This window comes from Dama dama, chromosome 9 (genome assembly GCF_033118175.1).
Source record: "Dama dama isolate Ldn47 chromosome 9, ASM3311817v1, whole genome shotgun sequence".
In the NCBI taxonomy this organism is placed as follows: domain Eukaryota; kingdom Metazoa; phylum Chordata; class Mammalia; order Artiodactyla; family Cervidae; genus Dama; species Dama dama.
In genome coordinates, this window is record NC_083689.1 from 88,863,630 (window position 1) to 88,885,445 (window position 21,816).

The window sequence follows — 21,816 nt, forward strand, 5'->3', positions numbered from 1 at the left end:
TACAACTCTAGTTCTAAAGAAATTAAATGTTTATAGCCATCACATGGAGAAGTTATGTACTAAGCAGGACATCTCAGCGGCCTAACATGTTAAAGAGCAGAATAATCTGTGTGCTTTACTGGAACCCCACATTACAAGTCACTATCCAAAGCACCTGGTCATTTTAAACTTCAAAGATGATGCCTTATCTTCCCTATTTTCACATAAACAGGGCTTACTGACACTCTAAACATGCAAATTGAAGTCCACCAAAATAGTGCAAGTTAATGGCAACGCAGAAAAATATCGTTAAAACCTGCTATTATAAAGTTACCGACTCTCTCAAAAGTACTAGCTGTTTAAAAATGAGTCTCTGTGTCTCAAAGGACTAAAAGGTTATCTTCTCTCTTTTCAGTGTCTCGGCCACCGTGTCCACTCTTATCCCACTTGTTTTTCCACTCCTCATAAACCTACACTCATTCCGATACCAGTACTCCAGTAGTTTTTTACACCACCATTTTATAATTCTGGCAAAGCCAAACAGCAGAAGGCTGCTCTGGGGTTTGCAGCATCGCCGAAAGGACACCCATGTGTCAGCGCGTCTCCAGAACAGAAGCTGTTAGCAATACAGCATCTCTGAGCGGAACACTCGGCGCCCCTGCGTGTAAAGGAGCTCCACCTGGGAAGATTATGGGCGCATTTGGAGGCTGTGCATAGTACTAAAAGCTCTGCCGAATCGTTCCACTGCAGCTGTAGTCAGTAACAAATTGAAGCACTTTATAAAATTTGTCACTCTTCAATAATTTTGAATCACTTTAAAGTGCTCATGCTCCAAAACCATAAAGTCTTTCTTAACCATTGCAAACTTATAAAAGGCACATCATCAAAATGACAGTAATCAACTCCTTCAATTTTAGGTGTGAAACTGTTCTGTGTTTTTTTTCTCCTTGTTTTTGTTGTTCACCAAGTGGGGGGAAAAAGAAAGAGGTCATAAGGACACGATGTAAAAAAATTCTCAGTTTTTCAACAGCACCAAGTAATCAAAATTCTAAGATGTTCTCAGTCTTGATTTTAGGTAAGATTCCCCTAAGGGGAGAGAGAGAGAGTGTGTGTGTGTGTGTGTTACATCTGTCCAGGAACCTAAACAGAAAGAGGCCATTCACAGGTACAAAGAAGACTGTTGATGCAAGTTTTGGGGCATGACCCTGCAATAACATGCTGTGTGTTAGGGAAAGTAAGAGGCGAGATAGCAAAGGAAATGGGTTATGCACTTTACAGGGTATGAGTTTCTTTTTGAGTTAAAATTAATTTCCTGTGGCTTAAACCACTAACTGAAGAGCATTAAAAGTGTCACGTCAACACAATTTTCTAGTTTACTTTTGTCTTTAAATCCTGGAATGGATCCCATTCAGATTACGTCCTTCAAGATAATGGATATCAGCCCCAGTTCAAAGTTGTCCACCTCCAAACCAAATAAATCTGCACATTACTTTCTAAGTGAGGGTGTTGCACCAGACTAGTGTAATACTGTCTTCCATGTCCTGGGACAGCTGGAAATTATCTTAGTTCCCCGACCAGGGATTGAACCCATGCCCCCTGTGATGGGAGCATGGAATCTTCACCACTGGACTGCCAGGGAAGTCCCCATCACTAATTTTCTAAATCACACCAAGTGTTCATATAGAACTTACACTCGAGTCTAATATGATTTTTTTCAAACATAACATGTGTTAAACCTTATTTTTCCTTCCTTTGCTTATATAGTTGGTGGAACTAGGAGAAATTTTTTTTTTTTTTTGAGAATTTTTCCCCCGTCTAAACAAGAGCACAAATTCCTAAGGGCAAGACACAAGCAAGCTTTTACTCTTTTGAATCCCAATGTGCAATAGACTAAATATGTCCCCCAATTTATGCAGAAATCCTAACCACCAATGTGATAGGAAGTGGGAACTTTGGGAGGTGGTAATTAGGTCCTGAGAGTGGAACCCTCATGAACAGGATTAATGCCCTTATAAAAAAGATCCCCGAGAGCTCTCTCGCCGCTTTCCCCGCAAGCCTGTGCTAGGACACAGCTTTAGATGGCTGTTTGCAACTCAGTGGGCGGGCCCTCATCAGAACCCGATGATGTAGGCATCTGATCTCAAACTACCAACCTCCAGAACCATGAGAAATAAATCTGTTGTTTATACATAGCCACCCACTCTGTGGCATTCCGTATAGCAGCCCAAACGAACTAAGACACAGCAGGAAAGAAACAGAGGGCCAGCTGAAGGGCCTAGCTTCTTTCTACTGCGGGTTGGCTACTGTTCACACCAGTGGTGAGGAAGGGGGATGAACTCGTTCCACAGCCTGTGGCGCCTGGGGAAAATGTGACCCTTCCAGGTCCAGTCAGGGATGGAGTACTGCTTTTAGCACCTCAATAGGTACGACAGTCTTAGGCCACCCAGGAAAGAACTTTCTCTACGGATAAGCCTGCTAAGTGTAGCTCCGGCTCTTAACCAGAATTTGACTTGCCCAAACCCAAGTAATCTACCACTGCTCTGAAACTAGCTGACAAGCCAATGACGCACATTTTATATACAGTGTTGTGCTGTGGGCTTCTCAGGTGGCGCTAGTGTTAAAGATGTGAAAGTCACTCAGTCGTATCTGACTCTTTGCGAACCCACCTCCAGTGCAGGAGACCTAAGACACACAAGTTCAGTCCCTGAGTGAGGAAGATCCCCTGCAGGAGGGCATGGCCACCCACTCCAGTATTCTTGCCTGGAGAACCCCACGGACAGAGTAGCCTGGTGGACTATAGTCCATGGGGTTGCAGAGTTGGACACGACTGACTCAGCAGCAGCTGTGCTATGCTCAGTCGTATCTGATTCTCTGAGACTCCACGGACTGTAGCCCGCCAGGCTCCTCTGTCCACGGGATTCTCCAGGCAAGAATACTGGAGTGGATGGCCATGCCCTCCTCCAGGGGATCTTCCCAACTTGGGAACTGAACCCATGTCTCTTGCATCTCCTGCATTAGCAGGTGGATCATTGAGCACTGCAACACCTGGGAAGCCCCCTCTATATGGTATTGCGGCCTTAAACATTGATAACCTAGGTGTTTCAGGCAGGTTTGTGTTTATGGCTTGGCATACTTCTTAAGAGACATTTCGATAACAGAAGAAAACCTCTTTGGATTTGGGCCTCTGAAGCCCCCTCAAAAAATCAACAGAGGGCATTTACCAACCCAAAAGCATGTAATTTTTCTTGATCAAAAAAGAACATTGATTTTGACAAGGCTAACACACTCAATGTACAACCGACTGATGTAGTGGAACTGTTCCATGTGAGTTTCCATGTAAGTTAGTGTGAACCTAAGAATATAGCAGAAAACAGCTATTATACAAGCTGCAAAGAGCTCCAGGGGTTGTGGGAAGGGTGCCTTCCTAGGAAGCAGCTGGAAATGTGTAAGAGTTCTTTGTTTCTGCTCTTTAATTATCTCAAGTTTTTTTAGCAGGGGACCTTCAGTGGCAATAGTGAGTAGGGAGTCAGGGATACCAAATATCTTGCAGTGTGTGGGACAGTCCTACAGTAAAGCATTTCCTGCCAAAAATACTGAACTAAACACGTGCAACAACTTAGGATAAAAGAAATCAAGCAAGGACTCTATTATATTCTTCTTCCAATGAAGCAGAACTCTTCCTATCACATATCCGGAGAAATGCAGATCAGTCTGGAAAGAGATAAAACATATCAAGAGACTGGAGAAACTTGAAACAAAAGTTAGTAACATCTTACGTTAGTTTTTATTTTTATTTTTTTTTATCCCTTAGTCATGTCCAACTCTTTGCGACCCCATGGACTGTAGCCTACCAGGCAACTCCATCCATGGGATCCTCCAGCCAAGAATACTGGAGTGGGTTGCCATTTCCTTCTCCAGTTACGTTAGTTTTTAATTCAGACATTTAAAAAGTAATCTTTGATCCCTTCGTCTTCTCAAATGCAGTCTTACTGAACGAAGGCATCAGGTGGGCAGAGCAAGGTGGGCATCCATGCTGGCAAGAGGGGGAGCCCTGCCATTGTCAGTATATATTGATATATATTTATGGATATGAAAATAAATATGATTGCATATTATGTATGTATGTATGTTTTCAAGTGTTAATGTCCTCATACTCCTATATTTATAGCTCTATCCCTTGTCCACTGAGAGAGCTTGGGAACGATGACAATCCAAAAGCTAATGGTTTCCAAATACCATTTTCCACTAAAAGAAACCAGGAAGATCCCATATGCTGGGGGGCAACTAAGTCCATGAGCCACAACTGTTGAACATGTGCTCTAGAGGCTGGGGGCCACAACTGCTGAAGCCCATACGCCTGCGAGCTGGGTCTCTGCAACAAGAGAAGCCACTGCAATGAGAAGCCCATGTAGCAACAAACACCCAGCACAGGTGGGAAAAAAACCTAGCAGTAATAGTAATCTTTTTTTTTTTTTTATTAAGGGTTTGTTATAAACCAGGCTATTTGCTAAGTGCTAAGGATGCAGTAGCAGGAAAAAAATCTCAGTTTCCTGCCATTTAATGTTTCTAGGCTGGCAGGGAAAATAAGAGTTGAACAAGTAATTTTAAGTGCAAGAGAGGAAGCTGCTCAACCGCAGAGGTTGAAGGAAGGTCCCCCTAAGAAAGGGATTTTTATGTTAAGGATGTAATGATGGGCAGGATTAGCTGGGTGATGGGTGAATGAGAGTGTGTGTGTGCTGTGGTGCCTGGAGATGTTGGACTTTGGCAACAGGATATCGTTGATATGATAAAGCTGTGTAAAAATCACCAGACATGCAGCAAAACTGATTTTTTATGATATCCACCACTAACACCACAGGACTTTAAAGTGTAGACACCAATAATTTAAGCTTTTCAACAAATGATTAAAATGAATTTGAGATATTATTACTGTTTAAGAATAATGTAAGGGAAGTGAAGAAGTGAAGCGACTTAGTCGTGTCCGACTTTGCGACCCCATGGACTGTGGCCCACCGGGCTCTCTGTCCATGGGATTTTCCAGGCAAGAATACTGGAGTGGGTTGCCATTTCCTTCTCCAGGGAATCTTCCTGACCCAGGGATCGAACCAGGGTCTCCCACACTGCAGACACTCTCCTCACCATCTGAGCCACCAGGGATATAACACATGTGTAAAGAGTAGAATAAATTTTAAAAGGAAAATGTTATGACATCTTGATCTTACGTAGCTCCTGCTGTCAAAGGAATTCAACATATTTTCACGAATTAGTCAAATTTTAAGCATTATTGTTAGAGTGGTTTATGTCTACTATTTTACACTTGGGAACACTGAGGCAAATGACTTGCTCAATTTTCACATCATTTTTCAGTTGCAGGGCCAAGACTATGTCCTTAATTTTTAACCTCCCACTCCAATGCTTTTTAAAATTATTTGTGTTGAAAATATATCAGCCATATTATCATACAGGAAAAAGAGGAAATTATTTTCTACTCTTTTCATCATAGAACCAAATATATTTACAAATTAAGAACAGTATTAAATACTCAGTACAAATATATAAGTACTTTAATCAGTGTCCACCTCATTTTTTTTCCCCACTGTAAGCCTCTCTTCTGTCCCAGTTCTTTTTGATGACCATTCTAGAGAATTTCACACTTTTCCCTTTGCACCTCATTCTCAAACAGAAATGAGCTCCTACTTCAATGATTCTTAACCTATTTTTAGCCACAGATCTGAGAATTTGATAAAAAGTTACAAACTACTTTCTCATCAAAATGTTCACACCCAGAAACATTTGCATGAAATTTTAAGGAGTTTGCTGAGCACTCTCCCTTCTCAAGGTCATTCATGTACCTCACTACGAAGCCCTGATCTCCTACGTGTCAATCACTGATAATTTCATCTTTATTTTCTTAACAACCCTGCATCAAAGGTAATATTTTCTTCATAAAACAGATGAGGAAACTGGGCCATATGACCTGGTATTGCTGGGACAGGAATCAATGTGTCTTTCTTTCCCTAGGTCCTTTCACCTACATATTCTAACCTACAAAAATAGGCTTCAAAACTCACTCAACTGAATCTAAAGGCTTACACTGAGCCTTCATCCATCCAATCAGTGTCAGCATGCCAAACCATTTAACCATTTTTCTCACTCATCTGAGAAAAATCAAGTTGAGGAAAGCTGCTAGACCTCGCGGGAGGCTTACAGAATTATTATTCTAAGTTATCCTCGTGCTATGTGGTCTCTTGCGGCAGCTTCCTAAAAACCAGTCCAGCTTCTAGGTTTCTGGGAAGCTATTTTTAAAAGTTCCCAGTGAGGAAAGGTTCCTTTGTCCACAGTTCCCATTCATAACTACCACGCTGATGATAACTAGGGAAGTGTTGGGCTTGGCTTTCTCAGCACTCAGCCTCCTCCTTCTGCCCCATTAACCTCCTGGGTGACAAAGCGCCCCCATCTCTAGAACCATCCCTGCACCTTTCATCCTCTCTCAGTTCTAAACAAAGAAGGAGCTATAGTAGAATTCTGGAGTAACTGTCTACACATAACTGAAAGTCAATCAGGTGAAAACACTACTTCAACCAGGACTTTCTTTCCTTTTTAAAGATTTGTATGTCTAAATGTGAAATAAAAATTTTTACCTTGTATTTCTATGCTTTAGCAGGCAGATGGACAAATGATTGTTGTTTGATTGGTTGACTACTGGAGCAGAAGAGTAAATGGCTTGCAGTCCCATAGATAAATTTAACATGGGTAGGTTCAAGTTTTGTGGATTCTGAAGCATAAGCAATTTGGGGAACTCTCTTTAAGAAACATATAAAACTATGCATAGAAAATTAGGTTAAAAAGTGAAGTTATTGAGAATGAAAAATCACATCAAATCACTATTACAACCTTGAAAATAATACAAGTGCCCCCAAATCCAGAAAAATCATATTTCCATCAGGTGACATCCCTCTGGCTGACATCTCATGCTGGATGAGTCAGCATAGTAGGAGTTAGGAATATTCTAGAAGCCAGGCCTATAGATGGCCAGCAATAGCTGTGCATGAAACAGATAGAAAACCATGTAAACACCCCCCACTAAAGCTGAAGGGTGTATACCTATAATTCAACTTCCCCTTAACTGGATGTCCTAGCCAGGCTGACACCATTCAAACTCAGGTACAGTACAACCAAGGGAAGTCTGAGTCTGAGCCAGCCATCTTAAACAACTGCACATTTTGCAGAGAATGCTAACATTAAAGAGATACAGGAAAACAAGCTGCTACAACTTTCTTCTTTTTGTCTATTAGCAAATAACTGTCTTCATCTCGGGCTATCACATGATTTTTGCCTTGGCAATGAATGCAGAAAGAGGCTCTACAGTTAGATTGCTCCTCTCCTCTTCAGGGCTCTGCCTAGAGCCCACCTCTAGGCTCTATTAGCTTCGTCTCTGGACAAATGTATGCCCGGTACATTTAGTGTTTTTTGCTCTGTTTCCTTAGCAACTACAGAGAGATTTATTGACTCTTTTTCATGGAAATAGAATAAAAAAATCTAAATTCATATGGGGCCACAATAGACTCCTTTTCTTTCTTTCTTTTTGCCATGCCACAGAAGGTGGGAATCTTAGTTCCCCGACCAGGGATGGAACTTGCACCCCCTGCAGTGGAAACTTGGAGCCTTAACCACTGCACTGCCATGGATGTCCCTGAAAAACCCCTTTTCTGAGAAGAAAAAAAAAAAGCTGGAGGTATCATACTCATTGATTTCAAATTATATTACCAAGCTGTAGTACTCAAAACTGGCTTCCCTGGTGGCTCAGCCGTAAAGAATCCATCTGCAAGGCAGGAGACTCAGAGACACAGTTTCAATCCCTGGATCAGGAAAACCCCCTCGAGGAGGAAATGGCAACCCACTCCAGTAATCTTGCCCAGAAAATCCCATGGATGGAGGAGCCTGGCAGGCCACAGTCCATGGGGTTGCAAAGAGTTGGACACGACTGAGCGTCTAAACAACAACAGTACCCAGTACAGAATGGTACCGGCAGGAGGATGGACACACAGATAACAGACAGACTCAGAAATAAACCTACACATATACACTCAGTTAATCTGGGACAAAGGAACAAAGAAGATACAATGGAGAAACGATCACTTCTTCATAAACGGTAAGAGGAAAACTGGACAGCTATGTGCTTAAAGAATGAAACTACACCACTACTTATATACAGAAATTAATGCAAAGTGGTCTGAGACCTGAAATCATAAAACTATTAGACAAAAACACAGGCAGTACTCTCACTGACATTGGTCTCGGGCAAGGGAAACAAAAGCAAAAATAAGTGGGACTACATCAGATTAAAAAGGTTCTGCACAGCAAAGGAAACCATGAACAAAGCGAAAACCAACGTACTGAAAGAGAAAAGATACTTGCAAATCATATATCTGATAAGAACTTAATATCCAAAATATATAAAGACCTGATATAGCTCAACAACAAAAAAGCCAAACAACCTGATTAAGAGATGGGCAGAGGACCTGAAGAGGCATTTTCCCAGAGGAGATACACAGGTGCCCAAACACATACATGAAAAGATGTTAATATCATCAGAGAAATGAAAACCAAAACCACAATGAGATACCACCTCATGCCTTTTAGAATGACTATTATCAAAAAGGGAAGAAATAACAAGCATTGAAGAGAATGTGGAGAAAACGAGACCAACACACACTGTTGGTGAGAATGTAAACTGGTGCAGCCATTACGGAAAACAACATGGAGTCCTCAAAACATTAAGAATAGACCTACCATATGATCCAGGTGTTCCACTTCTGGCTTTTTATACAGAAGATATAAAAACACTAATTTGAAAGATATATGCACCCTTATGCTCAACACAGCATTATTTACCACAGCAAAGATACGCAACAGCATAAGTGCCCACTGAAGGGTGAATAAAAAAGATGTGGTATATAAGTATGCAATGCAGCACTACTCAGCTATAAGAAAAGATGAAAACTTTCCAACTGTGACAACGTGGATGAAACGTGAAGGTATTATTTTATACTACATATAACAAGTCAGACAGATTAAGACAAACATTACAAATTCACTCATGTGGACTAATAACATCAACAAAATTAAAAAAACAAAACAAACACATAGACACAGAGAACAAAGTAGTGATTACTAGTGGGGAAAGGGTGTTGGGGGAGGGTGAAGTGGTTAAAGGGGGTCCAGTGTATGGTGACAGATGGAAACTAAACTTTCAGGGGTGAACATGCTGCACTAAATAAATAGAAGTTGAAATAAAATGTCATCACACATGAAACTTACATAAGATTATAAACCAACTCTACCTCAATTGAAAAATAAATTAAAACAAAATAAACAAAACTGATAAATTAGGGAAAAAAAAAAAGTTTCAGGAGAGGGATTCTGAGATATATCATCTACTTTTTCCCCCCTTCATCTTATAAGCACTCCTGCTCAAAGCAGGAATTAATTCAGATTCCCAGACTTCTCTAAGAGTGGTTTAAATAGTATTTCATATTGCTATCCCTATCCCTGATTCTAGAATATATCTTTTCCTTTCAATATTATGCCAACTGCCAAGTTTGAGGTTTCAGCCTTGATTGCTCTTAACATTAAGAGAATTGATAACTCTTAACATCTTGATTTGCTTAACATTCAGCAATTTAGCCACACAAACTCTTTCAAGGCAGATTTTTGTCCTTCATGAAGTTTTCCCTAAAAATCAACCTTACACCAATCCTTAACAAAGCACTTGCCATCCTGTGGCAATCATGTCTTCCAACTAGATTAGGAGCCACTTCAAGGCAGAGACTGTATTGTTCATTTAAATGCACATCACACATTCCAGTGGAAAACAGTAACCACTGTATGTTTGCTGTGTAAACTAATACACAACTGAATTAGAGATACACGTCACAAACAACATACACTCGGCTTCTAGAGGTGTGACTATTAGTGACAACACCTGAAACCTTCCCTTGTTTAACTCCCTACTGCCACATAAGGAGGCTTAAATTATTTTCAGATAAACTCAAAAGACTAGTCAGTGGAACTTTCAACTCATGTAATCTAGGAAGAAAAAAAAAAATAAACAAACCAGGTCATTCCACCCTAAAACCCAGACTAAAAACCCATGATGAACGCTTCTGGGGTTTCATTATGGGGAGATTTCTACCACTCACCTTCTGAATCCATTGCCCCCAGATGACGTACTCTCCAGAGTCTTCATTTCCTGCCTCACTGAGAGGGAGTTGATAATGCTCTTTTCTTGGATTCTGAACTTTGGAAGATTCCGGTATTTCCTTTTACTGCTAGAGAACAGCTGAGATTGTGGGCACTCGGCTTTTATTTGGTTCTTCTGCTTTTAAATATCTCCTTTGCTCAAGAGTGCTAGAAAATGTCAGAAACCTATCTAGACTCTTAGAAGTATGTAGAGATAGATGTAAGAGAAACACCATAAAGTGAGAGTATTTTGGCTCAGTCCAGGAGGAGGAGCAAACTTCTGGAACAGTTTTCAGGAAATGAATTGATGAAGTTTATGACTCTCAGACTTGGGGACTAATAAACTTTTTATTGTGGTAGTATAGTAAGTAGACCAAATCCACTATCAGCATCATTTCAAAGCAAAAGATATTTTAACATCACAAACTCAAGAAACAATCTTAAAATAAATAAAAGTTCTTTAAATTTTAGCAATTCTGCTTCATGAAAAACATACTGCATCGTCAGTTACATTCTGAAACCTAACTGGGAGCTCTGATCTTACTCACTTGGCATTTCTGGAATCTAATATTTATGTTATTTTTAAACAAACATTTAAATTCTAGAGCAATTTTAGATTACAGAAAAATTTCAAAGATGATACAGAGAGCTCTATATACACTAAACCCAGTTGCTCCTACTATTAACATCTTACATTAGTATGGTAGATTTATCACAACTAATGAACCAATACTGTACACTGTAATTACCTAGTAAAGTCTAGACTTTGTTCAGATTTTATTAGTTTTTACCAACTGCCATTTTTCTTTTCCAGGATCCCAACCCGGAGAAGGCAATGGCACCCCACTCCAGTACTCTTGCCTGGAAAATCCCATGGACGGAGGAGCCTGGTAGGCTGCAGTCCATGGGGTCGCTAAGAATCGGACATGACTGAGCGACTTCACTTTCCCTTTTCACTTTCATGCATTGGAGAAGGAAATGGCAACCCACTCCATTGTTGTTACCTGGAGAATCCCAGGGACGGGGCAGCCTGGTGGGCTGCTGTCTATGGGGTCGCACAGAGTCGGACACAACTGAAGTGACTTAGCAGCAGCAGCAGTAGCAGCAGCCAGACCCCAACTAGGATACCACATTTCATTTGTTATGTCTCTTTAGTTTTTGCTTGGTTCTAAGTTTCTCATAATTTCCCTGGTTTTGGTATTCTTGACAGTTCTGAGACATACTGACTAGGTATTTTGTAGAACTCTCACTTGGGATTTCTATGATGTTATTCTCATGATTAGACTAGTATTAGAGATTTTAGAGAGGAAGACCGCAACGGTGAGGAGGCAGCTAGAAATTGTAGAAGAGTATCAGAATATCAGAGAGGAGAGCTGCAAAGAGAGCGAGCTCTAGAGCCTGGCAGAGTTCTTTCTCATCTTCATCTGAGTTGTGATCAATAGATTCATCTGAGGAAATCACTCAATGCTGGCAGAATAATCACCAGAAAGGAACAGGCAGAAAAATCCTTAGGACTCAAAGAGAGGTAGAAGTAGTTCCTGTTTCCATCAGACCAAAGTGAAAAAGCTTTGTAATACGTGGGGCATTGGTACAGTACTCAGCAGAGTACTTCCTCAGTAACGGGTAAAAATTATCACTAACTTAAAGGGTGCTCTCATTTTAAAAGTAAGTCTCAAAAGAATCAAACCATCTCCTAGGTTTCCAAGATCGTGGCTACATTCCAGAACAAAGCTCAGAAATATTTAAAGGAATATAAAAATATCCAGCACCCAACAAGACAAAATTCAGTGTCTGGCTTCCAGTCCAAGATTTTCAGGATGCAAACAAGCAAGAATATATGAACCCCAATGACAAGAAAAACCAATCAATAGATACAAGTTCCAGAGTGACACAGAAGATAACATTAGTAGACAAAGACACTGAATCAACTGTTATAAATATATTTTATATGTTCAAGAAAGTAAATATGAACATGTTAAAGGGAGACATGGAGAAAATAAAGATCCAAATTGAATCTCTAGAGATTAAAAAAAGTCTGAACCTGAGATAAAAAATACACTGGGTGAGTTAAATACCAGATTAGACACTGCAGGGGGGGGGCGGAAAAGTGAACTTCAAGACATAGCAATAAAAACTATCCAAAATAAAACAGAGGAGGAAAAACAAAACTAGAAAAAAATGAACAGGTAAGCAATGAGTTGTGATAAATTCAATGTTTTTAAATAACAGATTAAAAAATTATTCTTTTGCAAGCCAGTTAAGTACAAAAATGATACTTCCAAATTCTCAAATAAAGTGACAAGACCAGAGTCATCTTCCATTAAAATGCTAAAACTGAAATCTACTACTTCTGCCAAGAACTTTAATATTCTCAAGCAGAATCAATACTTTAAAAGGCAAAGAAAACTTATAAAATTTACTGCATATATTTGACCATGTAACTGAAAAGCCTTTTGTGGTTGAGCCAGGTAACTTTTAAAGATCTACCATATTTTTCTTTCAACACTTTTTTTCTGCAGAAAGAGCTATCAAAAAAATTATTGTAAAATCCAACAATGCAATGCAACTGCATTCCTACTTCTTTCCTCAGGATGGAAAAATTAAGTCAATTTTTAACTTGGCCTGAGATGAAAACCTAGTGATCTAAGAAGCTCAGTTGAACTCAGTGCAATAAATATAAGAAACTATAACAAGGGATCATATAAAAATTTCTACAGATTAAGTACTTTTTCATGTGCTTTTTGTTTAACTGTGAAGTTATCTATATTTCTTGCCCATTCTTTTTTTGTTAGTAGTTCATTTATCCTGAACATGAGTCCTTTGTCTAACGTTTTGCAAATATTTTACCAAACTATGACATGTCTACTTTCTTAACACATTTTTTTAATGAGCAGAAACTTAATCTCTATGAAATCTTACCATTAAACGTTCTGGTTAAAACTGTGTCCTAAGAAACCTCTACTTCTAAAATGATCTAATATTCTCTTATTTCCTTTAAAAACTTTATATTTTTTACAGTGGAAACTATGGTGCCTCTTAAATTAATTTTTGTGTGTAGACAGGGATTCATAAAATAAAACATTTTATTCATTTTTTTAATGTGGATACCCAGTTACTCTAGTGACAACAGTTAAAGTTCCATTGTTGCTCTTTGAAAACTTTACTATTAAATTAAAAATTGTTATTAAAATTTTTAAATAAATTTTTTGTTTATTTCTATAATTCAGTTCTTTCTGTAATAGGATACTCAGTTTCAACAGACTATTAAGTTGACAGGTTATCAACTTTAGACGTCAGTCACTTACCCAAAACAGGTACACAGACCATGTACTAGAATGATAGAAATTTAAACATGTGGGGAAAAAATTGCATTTCATGTTTTAAGGAACTGTTAAAAATAGAAAAGAAACAAGTATACACATATAAACAAAACACAATTACAGTAATTCCTAATCTTATCATTGTCACTTAATTAAAGTAAGCCAACTAACATGGTTTCATTTGTTTAGTCTTTTGGAATTCCCATTAAGTACAAATTGTTTCACTGTAGAAGCTCAGAAACAGAATACATTTCAAATAAACCAAATAGATGTTAAAAAATATATCTCCCTCATATTTAATTCTTTAGTAATGGGTACTTAATATATTCAAACTGTGCTGTATATTTAAAATGTTGATATTATTAATCCAAATTCATCATCAGCTATGTTACCTTTGTGTAACAGAGTATCTGACACTATGAACTATGGGTAAAATCTGTCATACACACATCATATTGTCTACTACCAAATGGACACATCTTCAACTCTTTAGAAACCCTTTGAGCTAAAAAGTTATACTGAAATAAAATGTTACAATGTCCAAATTAAGTTAAAAAGCATTTGACAGAAAAACTAGAAAAAGTAGACTCAGAAGATTATACTTATTGCATATTTTAGTTCATTAGTAAATAAGAGGCCTTTGATTAAATGGTTATAATCCTTCCTGTACCATGCACCAACTGAAAAGGGGAATATACAATATTGTTAATTTATTTTTTTTAACCAGTTAAAAATAAATTTATTGATCCAAACTTATTGCCAAAAGACTTAAGCTAAGCAAAAACTTTACTTAAGCTTAATGCTCTTTTTAACTCCTGCACCAATGCCAGAAAATTCACCAGTATAATGTTGCTCTTCCCTACGAACTTCACGAACCTGGCCTCTTGTGTGAATTTTGGCTTTTCTGAACTTCTCCCGGTGTTTCCCTCTGGGATGCCAACCAATCTTCTTTCTCCTAGGTGTAAGTCCCCTGTTTCTAGCAATCTGATAAGTAATGGCTCTCTTTGCATTTTGATCTTCAAGAGCCTGTTCTTCGGTACTATTTTCTCCTTTCTTTCTCTTTAATTTTTGTCTCTCTTCCATTTCTTTATAGTATTTCAGTGCAGCTTCTTCATCAAAATCAGAATCACCAGAAAGGTCTGTAACAGCCAAGGCAGCAAGCAGAAGTCTCTGAAACTGGTTTTGGCTTGGCCTCCATGGATTTTGCTTTTAAATTCAGTTCTTTCTTTCCAGCACCACCTTTAAGTGTGAGCAGATGAGGAACTTCAGAGGACAGCTTCTGATCCACAACTGGCAACTTGTTGATCAAATTTCGGTAGGTAACAAGCCTTTCAATGACAGGATGTCCATGTGCAGGGGCTCTCCTAGCTTTCAGGATCAGATAAAAACTAATGTTGGAGCAGTAGTTCAAATAGAGATTGTATTTGGTCCTCAGGTATTGGCTTCCTTTTCCAGGGAGGATGATCTGCTCCACTAACTGTAGCCGTGCCTCCAGCTCATCCTTCATCTCTGTCAACTTCACTTTCAAGTCGTCTATCAGCTCCAAGAGCTCTGGAGATTCCTTTCGCAGCATTTTCAGCTTCTCTTTCACGGAAACTTTCGCCAAATCCTTCACGACACGTGTCTCAGCCTCATTTACCTGAGGTACCGGTTTTGCAAAAGCCTCCACCCAGGTAACTCCAAAATCGTCCTCTTGCAGGGCTTGGGCTAAGCGCCGCTGAATGAGCTGTGCCTTCTCCTCTCCCCTCTTCCTCCACTTCTTGTTGCCTCTGCCGGCCTCGGGACTTGGAGCCATAGTCCGTGTCGTGGTAAAGTTTTGTCTCTGACCCCACGACAAACTGGGATCCACAGAAGCCTCAGTCTCACTCTGCACCGAGCTCCCACCATCCTCATCGTCACCCGCCTCACTTTCTCCATCTTCATCGTCCTCATCGGCAACACCTGGGGCAAGCACCTCCTGCTCCTCCTCGCCATCCTCCTCGTGCCCACTCTCTATGTCGCTCCAGCCCTTAGCCAAGGCGGCCCGAGATCGGGCCTCACGGAAATCATCTACCTTATCTTGGTAGTAGCTCAAGTTCCCCGGGGAGGGTGGAGATTCTAAGCCCTCTCCATTTTCGTCCGCTGGGCCGCGACGTGCCTCAGCTCGGACAGCTGCCCACTTGGCCGCTCCGCGCGCGCCGCCCGGATCTTCCCACCAGAGTTCGCGGTCTCAGCTTCTACACCGACTTCAGGCTTTCAGCCACCTGACCTCTGCGCAGGAGCCACGCTTCCAGCAACTCGCAGCTGTAACAGCCACGCGATCTCTCACCACGCTCCTCTTGCGGGCGCTCCAGTCAGATGCGACATTTTCATCTCCTTCCGGTCCCCAGGATCTGTTCATTTCTTAAAATATTTCTTGAGTGACCTCACACTTTGCAAAATCCAAGTAATCAGGATAGTTTGTTGACCAACGAACCACAGTGATATAAGAAAAACACTGTGATGGTGCTCATTTCCTTCAAAGCATTATTTAGAAATTTTCTTCTCAAGTGAGGCTTTCCCTCAAGACTCTTCAAAATGTAACCCCAACCCTCCAACTTCATATTCTCCTTTCCCTGACGCCCTAACCCCCTCACCAAACTCCTGCTCAGTAGCTCAGTGAGCTATCACTGTCTAACCTATCCCACACGTGATTCATATTCATCTTTGTTTATAAAAAATCTCCAAGAGGGCAAAAATTTTGATGTGCTGTTTACCGATGTACTTACGGCAGTTTCTGGAATACTACCCACTCAAGCCTTTGACTGTGTGGATCACAATAAACTGTGGAAAATTCTGAAAGAGATGGGAATGACTAGACCACTTGACCTGCCTCTTGAGAAACCTATATGCAGGTCAGGAAGCAACAGTTACAACTGGACATGGACCAACAGACTGGTTCCAAATGGGAAAAGGAGTACATCAAGGCTGTATATTGTCACCCTGCTTATTTAACTTATATGCAGAGTACATCATGAGAAATGCTGGGCTGGATGAAACACAAGCTGGAATCAACATTGCCAGGAGAATTATCAATAACGTCAGGTATGCAGATGACACCACCCTTATGGCAGAAAGTGAAGAAGAACTAAAGAGCCTCTTGATGAAAGTGAAAGAGGAGAGTGAAAAAGTTGGCTTAAAGCTCAGCATTCAGAAAACTAAGATCACGGCATCCGGTCCCATCACTTCATGGCAAATAGATACGGAAACAGTGGCTGACTTTATTTTTCTGGGCTCCAAAATCACTGCAGATGGTGATTGCAGCCATGAAATTAAAAGACGCTTACTCCTTGGAAGTAAAGTTATGACCAACCTAGATAGCATATGAAAAAGCAGAGACATTACTTTGCCAACAAAGGTCCATATAGTCAAGGCTATGGTTTTTCCAGTGGTCATGTATGGATGTGAGAGTTGGACTATAAAGAAAGCTGAGCACTGAAAAATTGATGCTTTTGAGCTGTGGTGTTGGAGAGGACTCTTGAGAGTCCGTTGGACTGCAAGGAGATCCAACCAGTCCATCCTAAAGGAGATCAGTCCTGGGTGTTCACTGGAAGGACTGATGTTGAAGCTGAAACTCCAATACTTTGGCCACCTGATGCGAAGAGCTGACTCACTGGAAAAGACCCTGATGTTGGGAAAGATTGAAGGCAGGAGAAGGGGATGACAGAGGATGAGATGGTTAGATGGTATCACCGACTCAATGGACACAAGTTTGGGTAGACTCCAGGAGTTGGTGAGACAGGGAGGCCTGGCGTGCTGCAGTTCATGGGGTCACCAAAGAGTTGGACACAACTGAGCAACCAAACTGAACTGAATACATATTTATTGAACAAAGAATTAAATGAGTACAAACCAAAATACTCCTGGAGACAATCTTCTTTGTAAAGTCATTCTCAAATAACAGTAAATGAATGTCTTCTAACTAATATGATGTGTAACCATTCCTGAAGCCAAAAGTAGTTAATTCATTTTTCTCATGCTAACATAAACAGAAGTCAATATCAGATTTGGAAATACACAGTTATATATTTAATGTAAACTATTTACTTTATTTAACGCGATTAACCTGAGGTTCTCCCTGGTGGCTCAGACAACAAAGGATCTGTCTGCAATAGAGGAGACCCGAGTTCGATCCCCTGGAGAAGGACATGGCAGTCCACTCCAGTATTCTTGCCTGGAGAATTCCATGGACTGAGAAGCCTGTCGGGCTACAGTCCGCAGAGTCGTAAAAAGTAGGACAAGACTGAGAGACTAATAAACACACACCCCTCTGAGGTCAACAGTGATGATAATTCAGTTTTATTTCATTAGTATGGATTGAATGCCTAATAAGTGGGGAAAAAAAAAAAAAAACCACTAATTGCAGGTAAAAATGGGATGTGAAGAAATGCTTCCTGATTCTAAGATCAACATTCTTGCTACAAAATCGTGCTACTTCATTTAATAAAATGGGTAGCCTTCCGCCAAATGGGAGAAAGGAGAGGAAAACTACATACAGGGAGTTTTAAAAGAAAGAAAAAACAGAACAACAGAATAGAAAAAATACAAACTCTCTGAATCATTAAAGATTAAAAAAAAAAAAAAAAAGAGGGGAAAGGTTGACATCAGCTGTTTGATCATCCTTAATGCTTAATGTCCATGTTGGAGTATTCATGGCATATAATCAGCTCAGCTATAAACTCAGAGTACAGATATAATGAGACAAATGGGAATTAGATGATGAGCATGTAGGACTATTTGAGACACTGGGTTCAAGCTCTAGGACTGTGTGCTTAAATCTGATTCTTTAAGCCACCTAAAGCTCTGTGAAGACACAGGATGATCGACATTCAAAAGTCACTTAGTTTTATTTTGCTGAATAGCCATATACCATGATAGAGCATTTTCAATTATAAGATAGCTCAGAAAGTGTGTATGAATTCAGAGAATGTTGAGATCCCAAGCATTGCAATACTGAGAATTTAATCTTTCATTTGAAAGAATAAAATCTACCCAGTTAAGTTCCCATTACAGACTTCATAATGAATTCTACTTATTGCTTCCTGGACCTATCAATTCTACTAACAGATGAATATCTCTTCTGAATCATAACTTAAGAAGAAATGTCACTATTTTACCAATGATATTTATATCAGGAACAATAAGACAATGAGCCCACACTGCAAGGATACATTGGTCATTGATGCGTTAACAACTGAAATTCTGGGGAAAATACCAAAGATAATCAAAATAAATATAATATTAAGATAGAATTATATGCTTTTCATTTTGGACAAATCAATGGGAGTAGAACAGAGCTCTAATTTTCACAGTGCAATGGGCAGGGGCTGGGGGGCAGGAACCAACAAACTGTCAAGTAACATTGTACAGATCATAGGAAGCAAGATTTTATGGGTTCCCAGTTAATCTGGAAAAGATATAAAATAAAAACAACTGATTTCTGAAGCATTTATACTGATTAGAGTCCAATGTAAAAAAACACTTCTATTGACCTAATTTGGGATATTCAAAAATATTACTTGCAGTCACTTTGCAACATATACATGTATCAAAAAACCATTGTTATATGATTATATCTTGACTTAAAAATACTACTCAGTTTACATAAAGTACAAACCCTTCAGCATTTAATATAATCCTTGATACAAAGACAACATGCTTAAATTGACCAGTTAGTAGTTATAATCATCTTTCTCTCAAAATTTGCTTTAAAAGGCTAAATAAACTAAGTCCACCACTTCAATTAACCAGTGGCTTCTATAAATTCATAGTATACTTAGGGAGAATTCCAGTTTAAAAAGAGTGAAATCAATAGTATTTCAGAAACACATGCTAGTCTATCTAATAATGAATTCTATTCCTTTCCCTCCATATAACTCCACTATACAATCTTTGAAAATCAAAATAACTTTAATTGTAACTTTCATAATATAATTTTTTAAATAAGAATGGTTATAAACGAGAGATTTTTCTTCCCAAGTCCAACATGTGAGAACTTTCATATACAAAATAAATGTCATACTTCACTGTAATCTTGTTATAAGATACTTATTTTAGTAATGCTGATATCTCAAGATATATTTGTTATGCTTCTTTTGGAAACACACATGAACTATCATTAGGCTATATTCACAATTCTTCAAAGACCTTTATCCAACTTAAGCACTTATTTTATTACTCAGTCTTATTCAAAATATCAGCTATTTTCAAAATATTTAATCTACACCAAAAGATAGGAATTTGCTATACTGAGATTATTCAAATGAATATGAACCACAAGGCTTGAAAATAATGCCAAAAGAAGGAAGAGTCTCAAAACCGCTTTCAGTAGTGACAATAGCACTGAAACATAATACACAGCCTCACAAGACAGTTAAATGCAAGAATATTTACCAATAAATTCTATACATTTGGTGGGGGAGGAACCTGTTTCTCTCTTATATTCATTCCCTATGTAAAAAAGCATTCAAAAAAATTTACTTTCCCCATTTTTTAAAATTTCTCAAATTACTTCAATTTCTGTCCTTTAAAGTAAAAACATTGCAAATAAAATCTCTAAAAAATTAAAACAAGTCCTATATAACATAGGTTTAAATGATACCAGATTTGTCTAGAGTGGGAAAGGTTCTAATTTTTTTTAATGACAGGAAAAGAATTTTAGTTGGGGAGCAATCACCTAAGTATTTATAAAATCGGAAGTACTCTCACACATGTGTGTGTTCTAAGTCGCTTCAGTTGTGTCCAACTCTTTGTGACCCTATGGACATTCTCCAGGCAAGACCATTTCCTTCTCTAGACTCTCACACACAGGCAACACAAATAAACTGCTTAACTCGGATGAATTTTCAAAATGTATTTTAATCTCATTCCAGGAAGAAAGAAAATTTCTAGATATAAACACATCTCATTCAATCACATTTTAACATACATTCAGCAACTTAAAATATTATAAGAATCCAATATTTTCATCTTTTATAATCTCAATATATTATATATTTAATATATAATATATATATATGTACAATACATACAGGTAGTCAGCAGGATTACAAAGTAATTTTTAAAAGTCTGATCAACATTGATAAATACTTTTAGACTATTAAAAAGAAATATACTTAGGATCATAGAATAAAATAAAATATGGGAGGTCCAAACCTAATGGCAAGACTGCAAATGTTCATATAGCCAATCATTTAAAAGATCCCTCAAGTTGGATAGAATGCATTTTAAAGCAATACTCTTGCTACTCTCAAGCAGCAGTACTTGTAAATATCAAGCATGTACATCTCCATTAAATTTAAAATTTCTATGCAGCTTTCTTTACTGTAATATACAGTAGCTATTTCTTCCTTTCTGTTGGATTTTGCCGTGGTTGCTGTTTGAAGAGTGACTGGTATATTACCAACAGAAGTGACTTTAACTCCCTTCCCTCCCCTAAAGCATGGCTCAGTTTGAAGATTGTTCTATAGGCAGCTACTACGAATATTAACAGTACCTTAATACCATTAACAGAACCAATCAATAACTGGAGTCATATGAGAAGTTTCAAAGACTGATGGAGGTTTCTGTAAACCAAGGTCATCGGAAGTATTATACCTGCAGATAGCCTCTCACATCCCTTAATGCAAGGAGTTAAAATTTCAATACCATAGTATAGCAGTTAACAATCTATTCTATAATTTAAAATATTAATACCATTAAACCACCCTGAGAATACAGAGGAAGTATTTAAAACAAGATATTCTGATATGGTTTCTTTCCTTTGTATTTGCTTTCTTCTGGTTTTCGTTGGCCCTTCAAGGGTACGATATTTGAATTCAAAGTGTGACTTTGATATCCGTTTTTGTTAACTGAGACTCATGCCACAGTGAGATACTGGTGATAGAAAAGCCCAAAAAGGCTTGTAGAAAAGAGACAAGCAGCAATCCACCAGGTCAGAAAAGACAGAAGTCCTCGAAAAAGCAGAGGAGTGAAAATGTTTTTTAAGCTGCTCAGTGCCACTGTTATTTGTGTAACAGTTACCTTCATCTTCCCATCAGCAGATGGTAATTCAGAATAAAGAGAACTGGAGGGTAGACTATTATCCACTGGCAAGGCAGACATAGATTCTGGATAAATCCCCCAGGAATGATTACCTAGAAAATTAAAGATGCAAATAAAATTTGAAGAGTAAGTAATTCCAAAGCTTCTTGTTAAAAAAAAAAAATTCCTTAACTTATATTTCAAATTAAGAACAAGAAATTTAGTGGCACAACAA

The 21,816-nt window shown here is 38.7% G+C and overlaps 1 protein-coding gene and 1 pseudogene across 8 annotated transcripts in view; both read right to left on the bottom strand.

The window, feature by feature from the left end:
• Positions 1–14,327: 14,327 nt before the first annotated feature.
• Positions 14,328–15,921, bottom strand: LOC133062914 (something about silencing protein 10-like; annotated as a pseudogene).
• Positions 15,922–20,397: 4,476 nt separating this feature from the next.
• TMEM161B (transmembrane protein 161B) overlaps positions 20,398–21,816 on the bottom strand; it is a 72,085-nt gene continuing 70,666 nt past the window's right edge. For all 8 annotated transcript variants that reach the window (XM_061151971.1, XM_061151975.1, XM_061151979.1 and 5 more), the window contains one exon: positions 20,398–21,694. In XM_061151971.1, the coding sequence (XP_061007954.1) occupies positions 21,417–21,694 (278 nt within the window). In that variant the 3' untranslated portion in view covers positions 20,398–21,416. The remainder of the gene's footprint in view (positions 21,695–21,816) is intronic.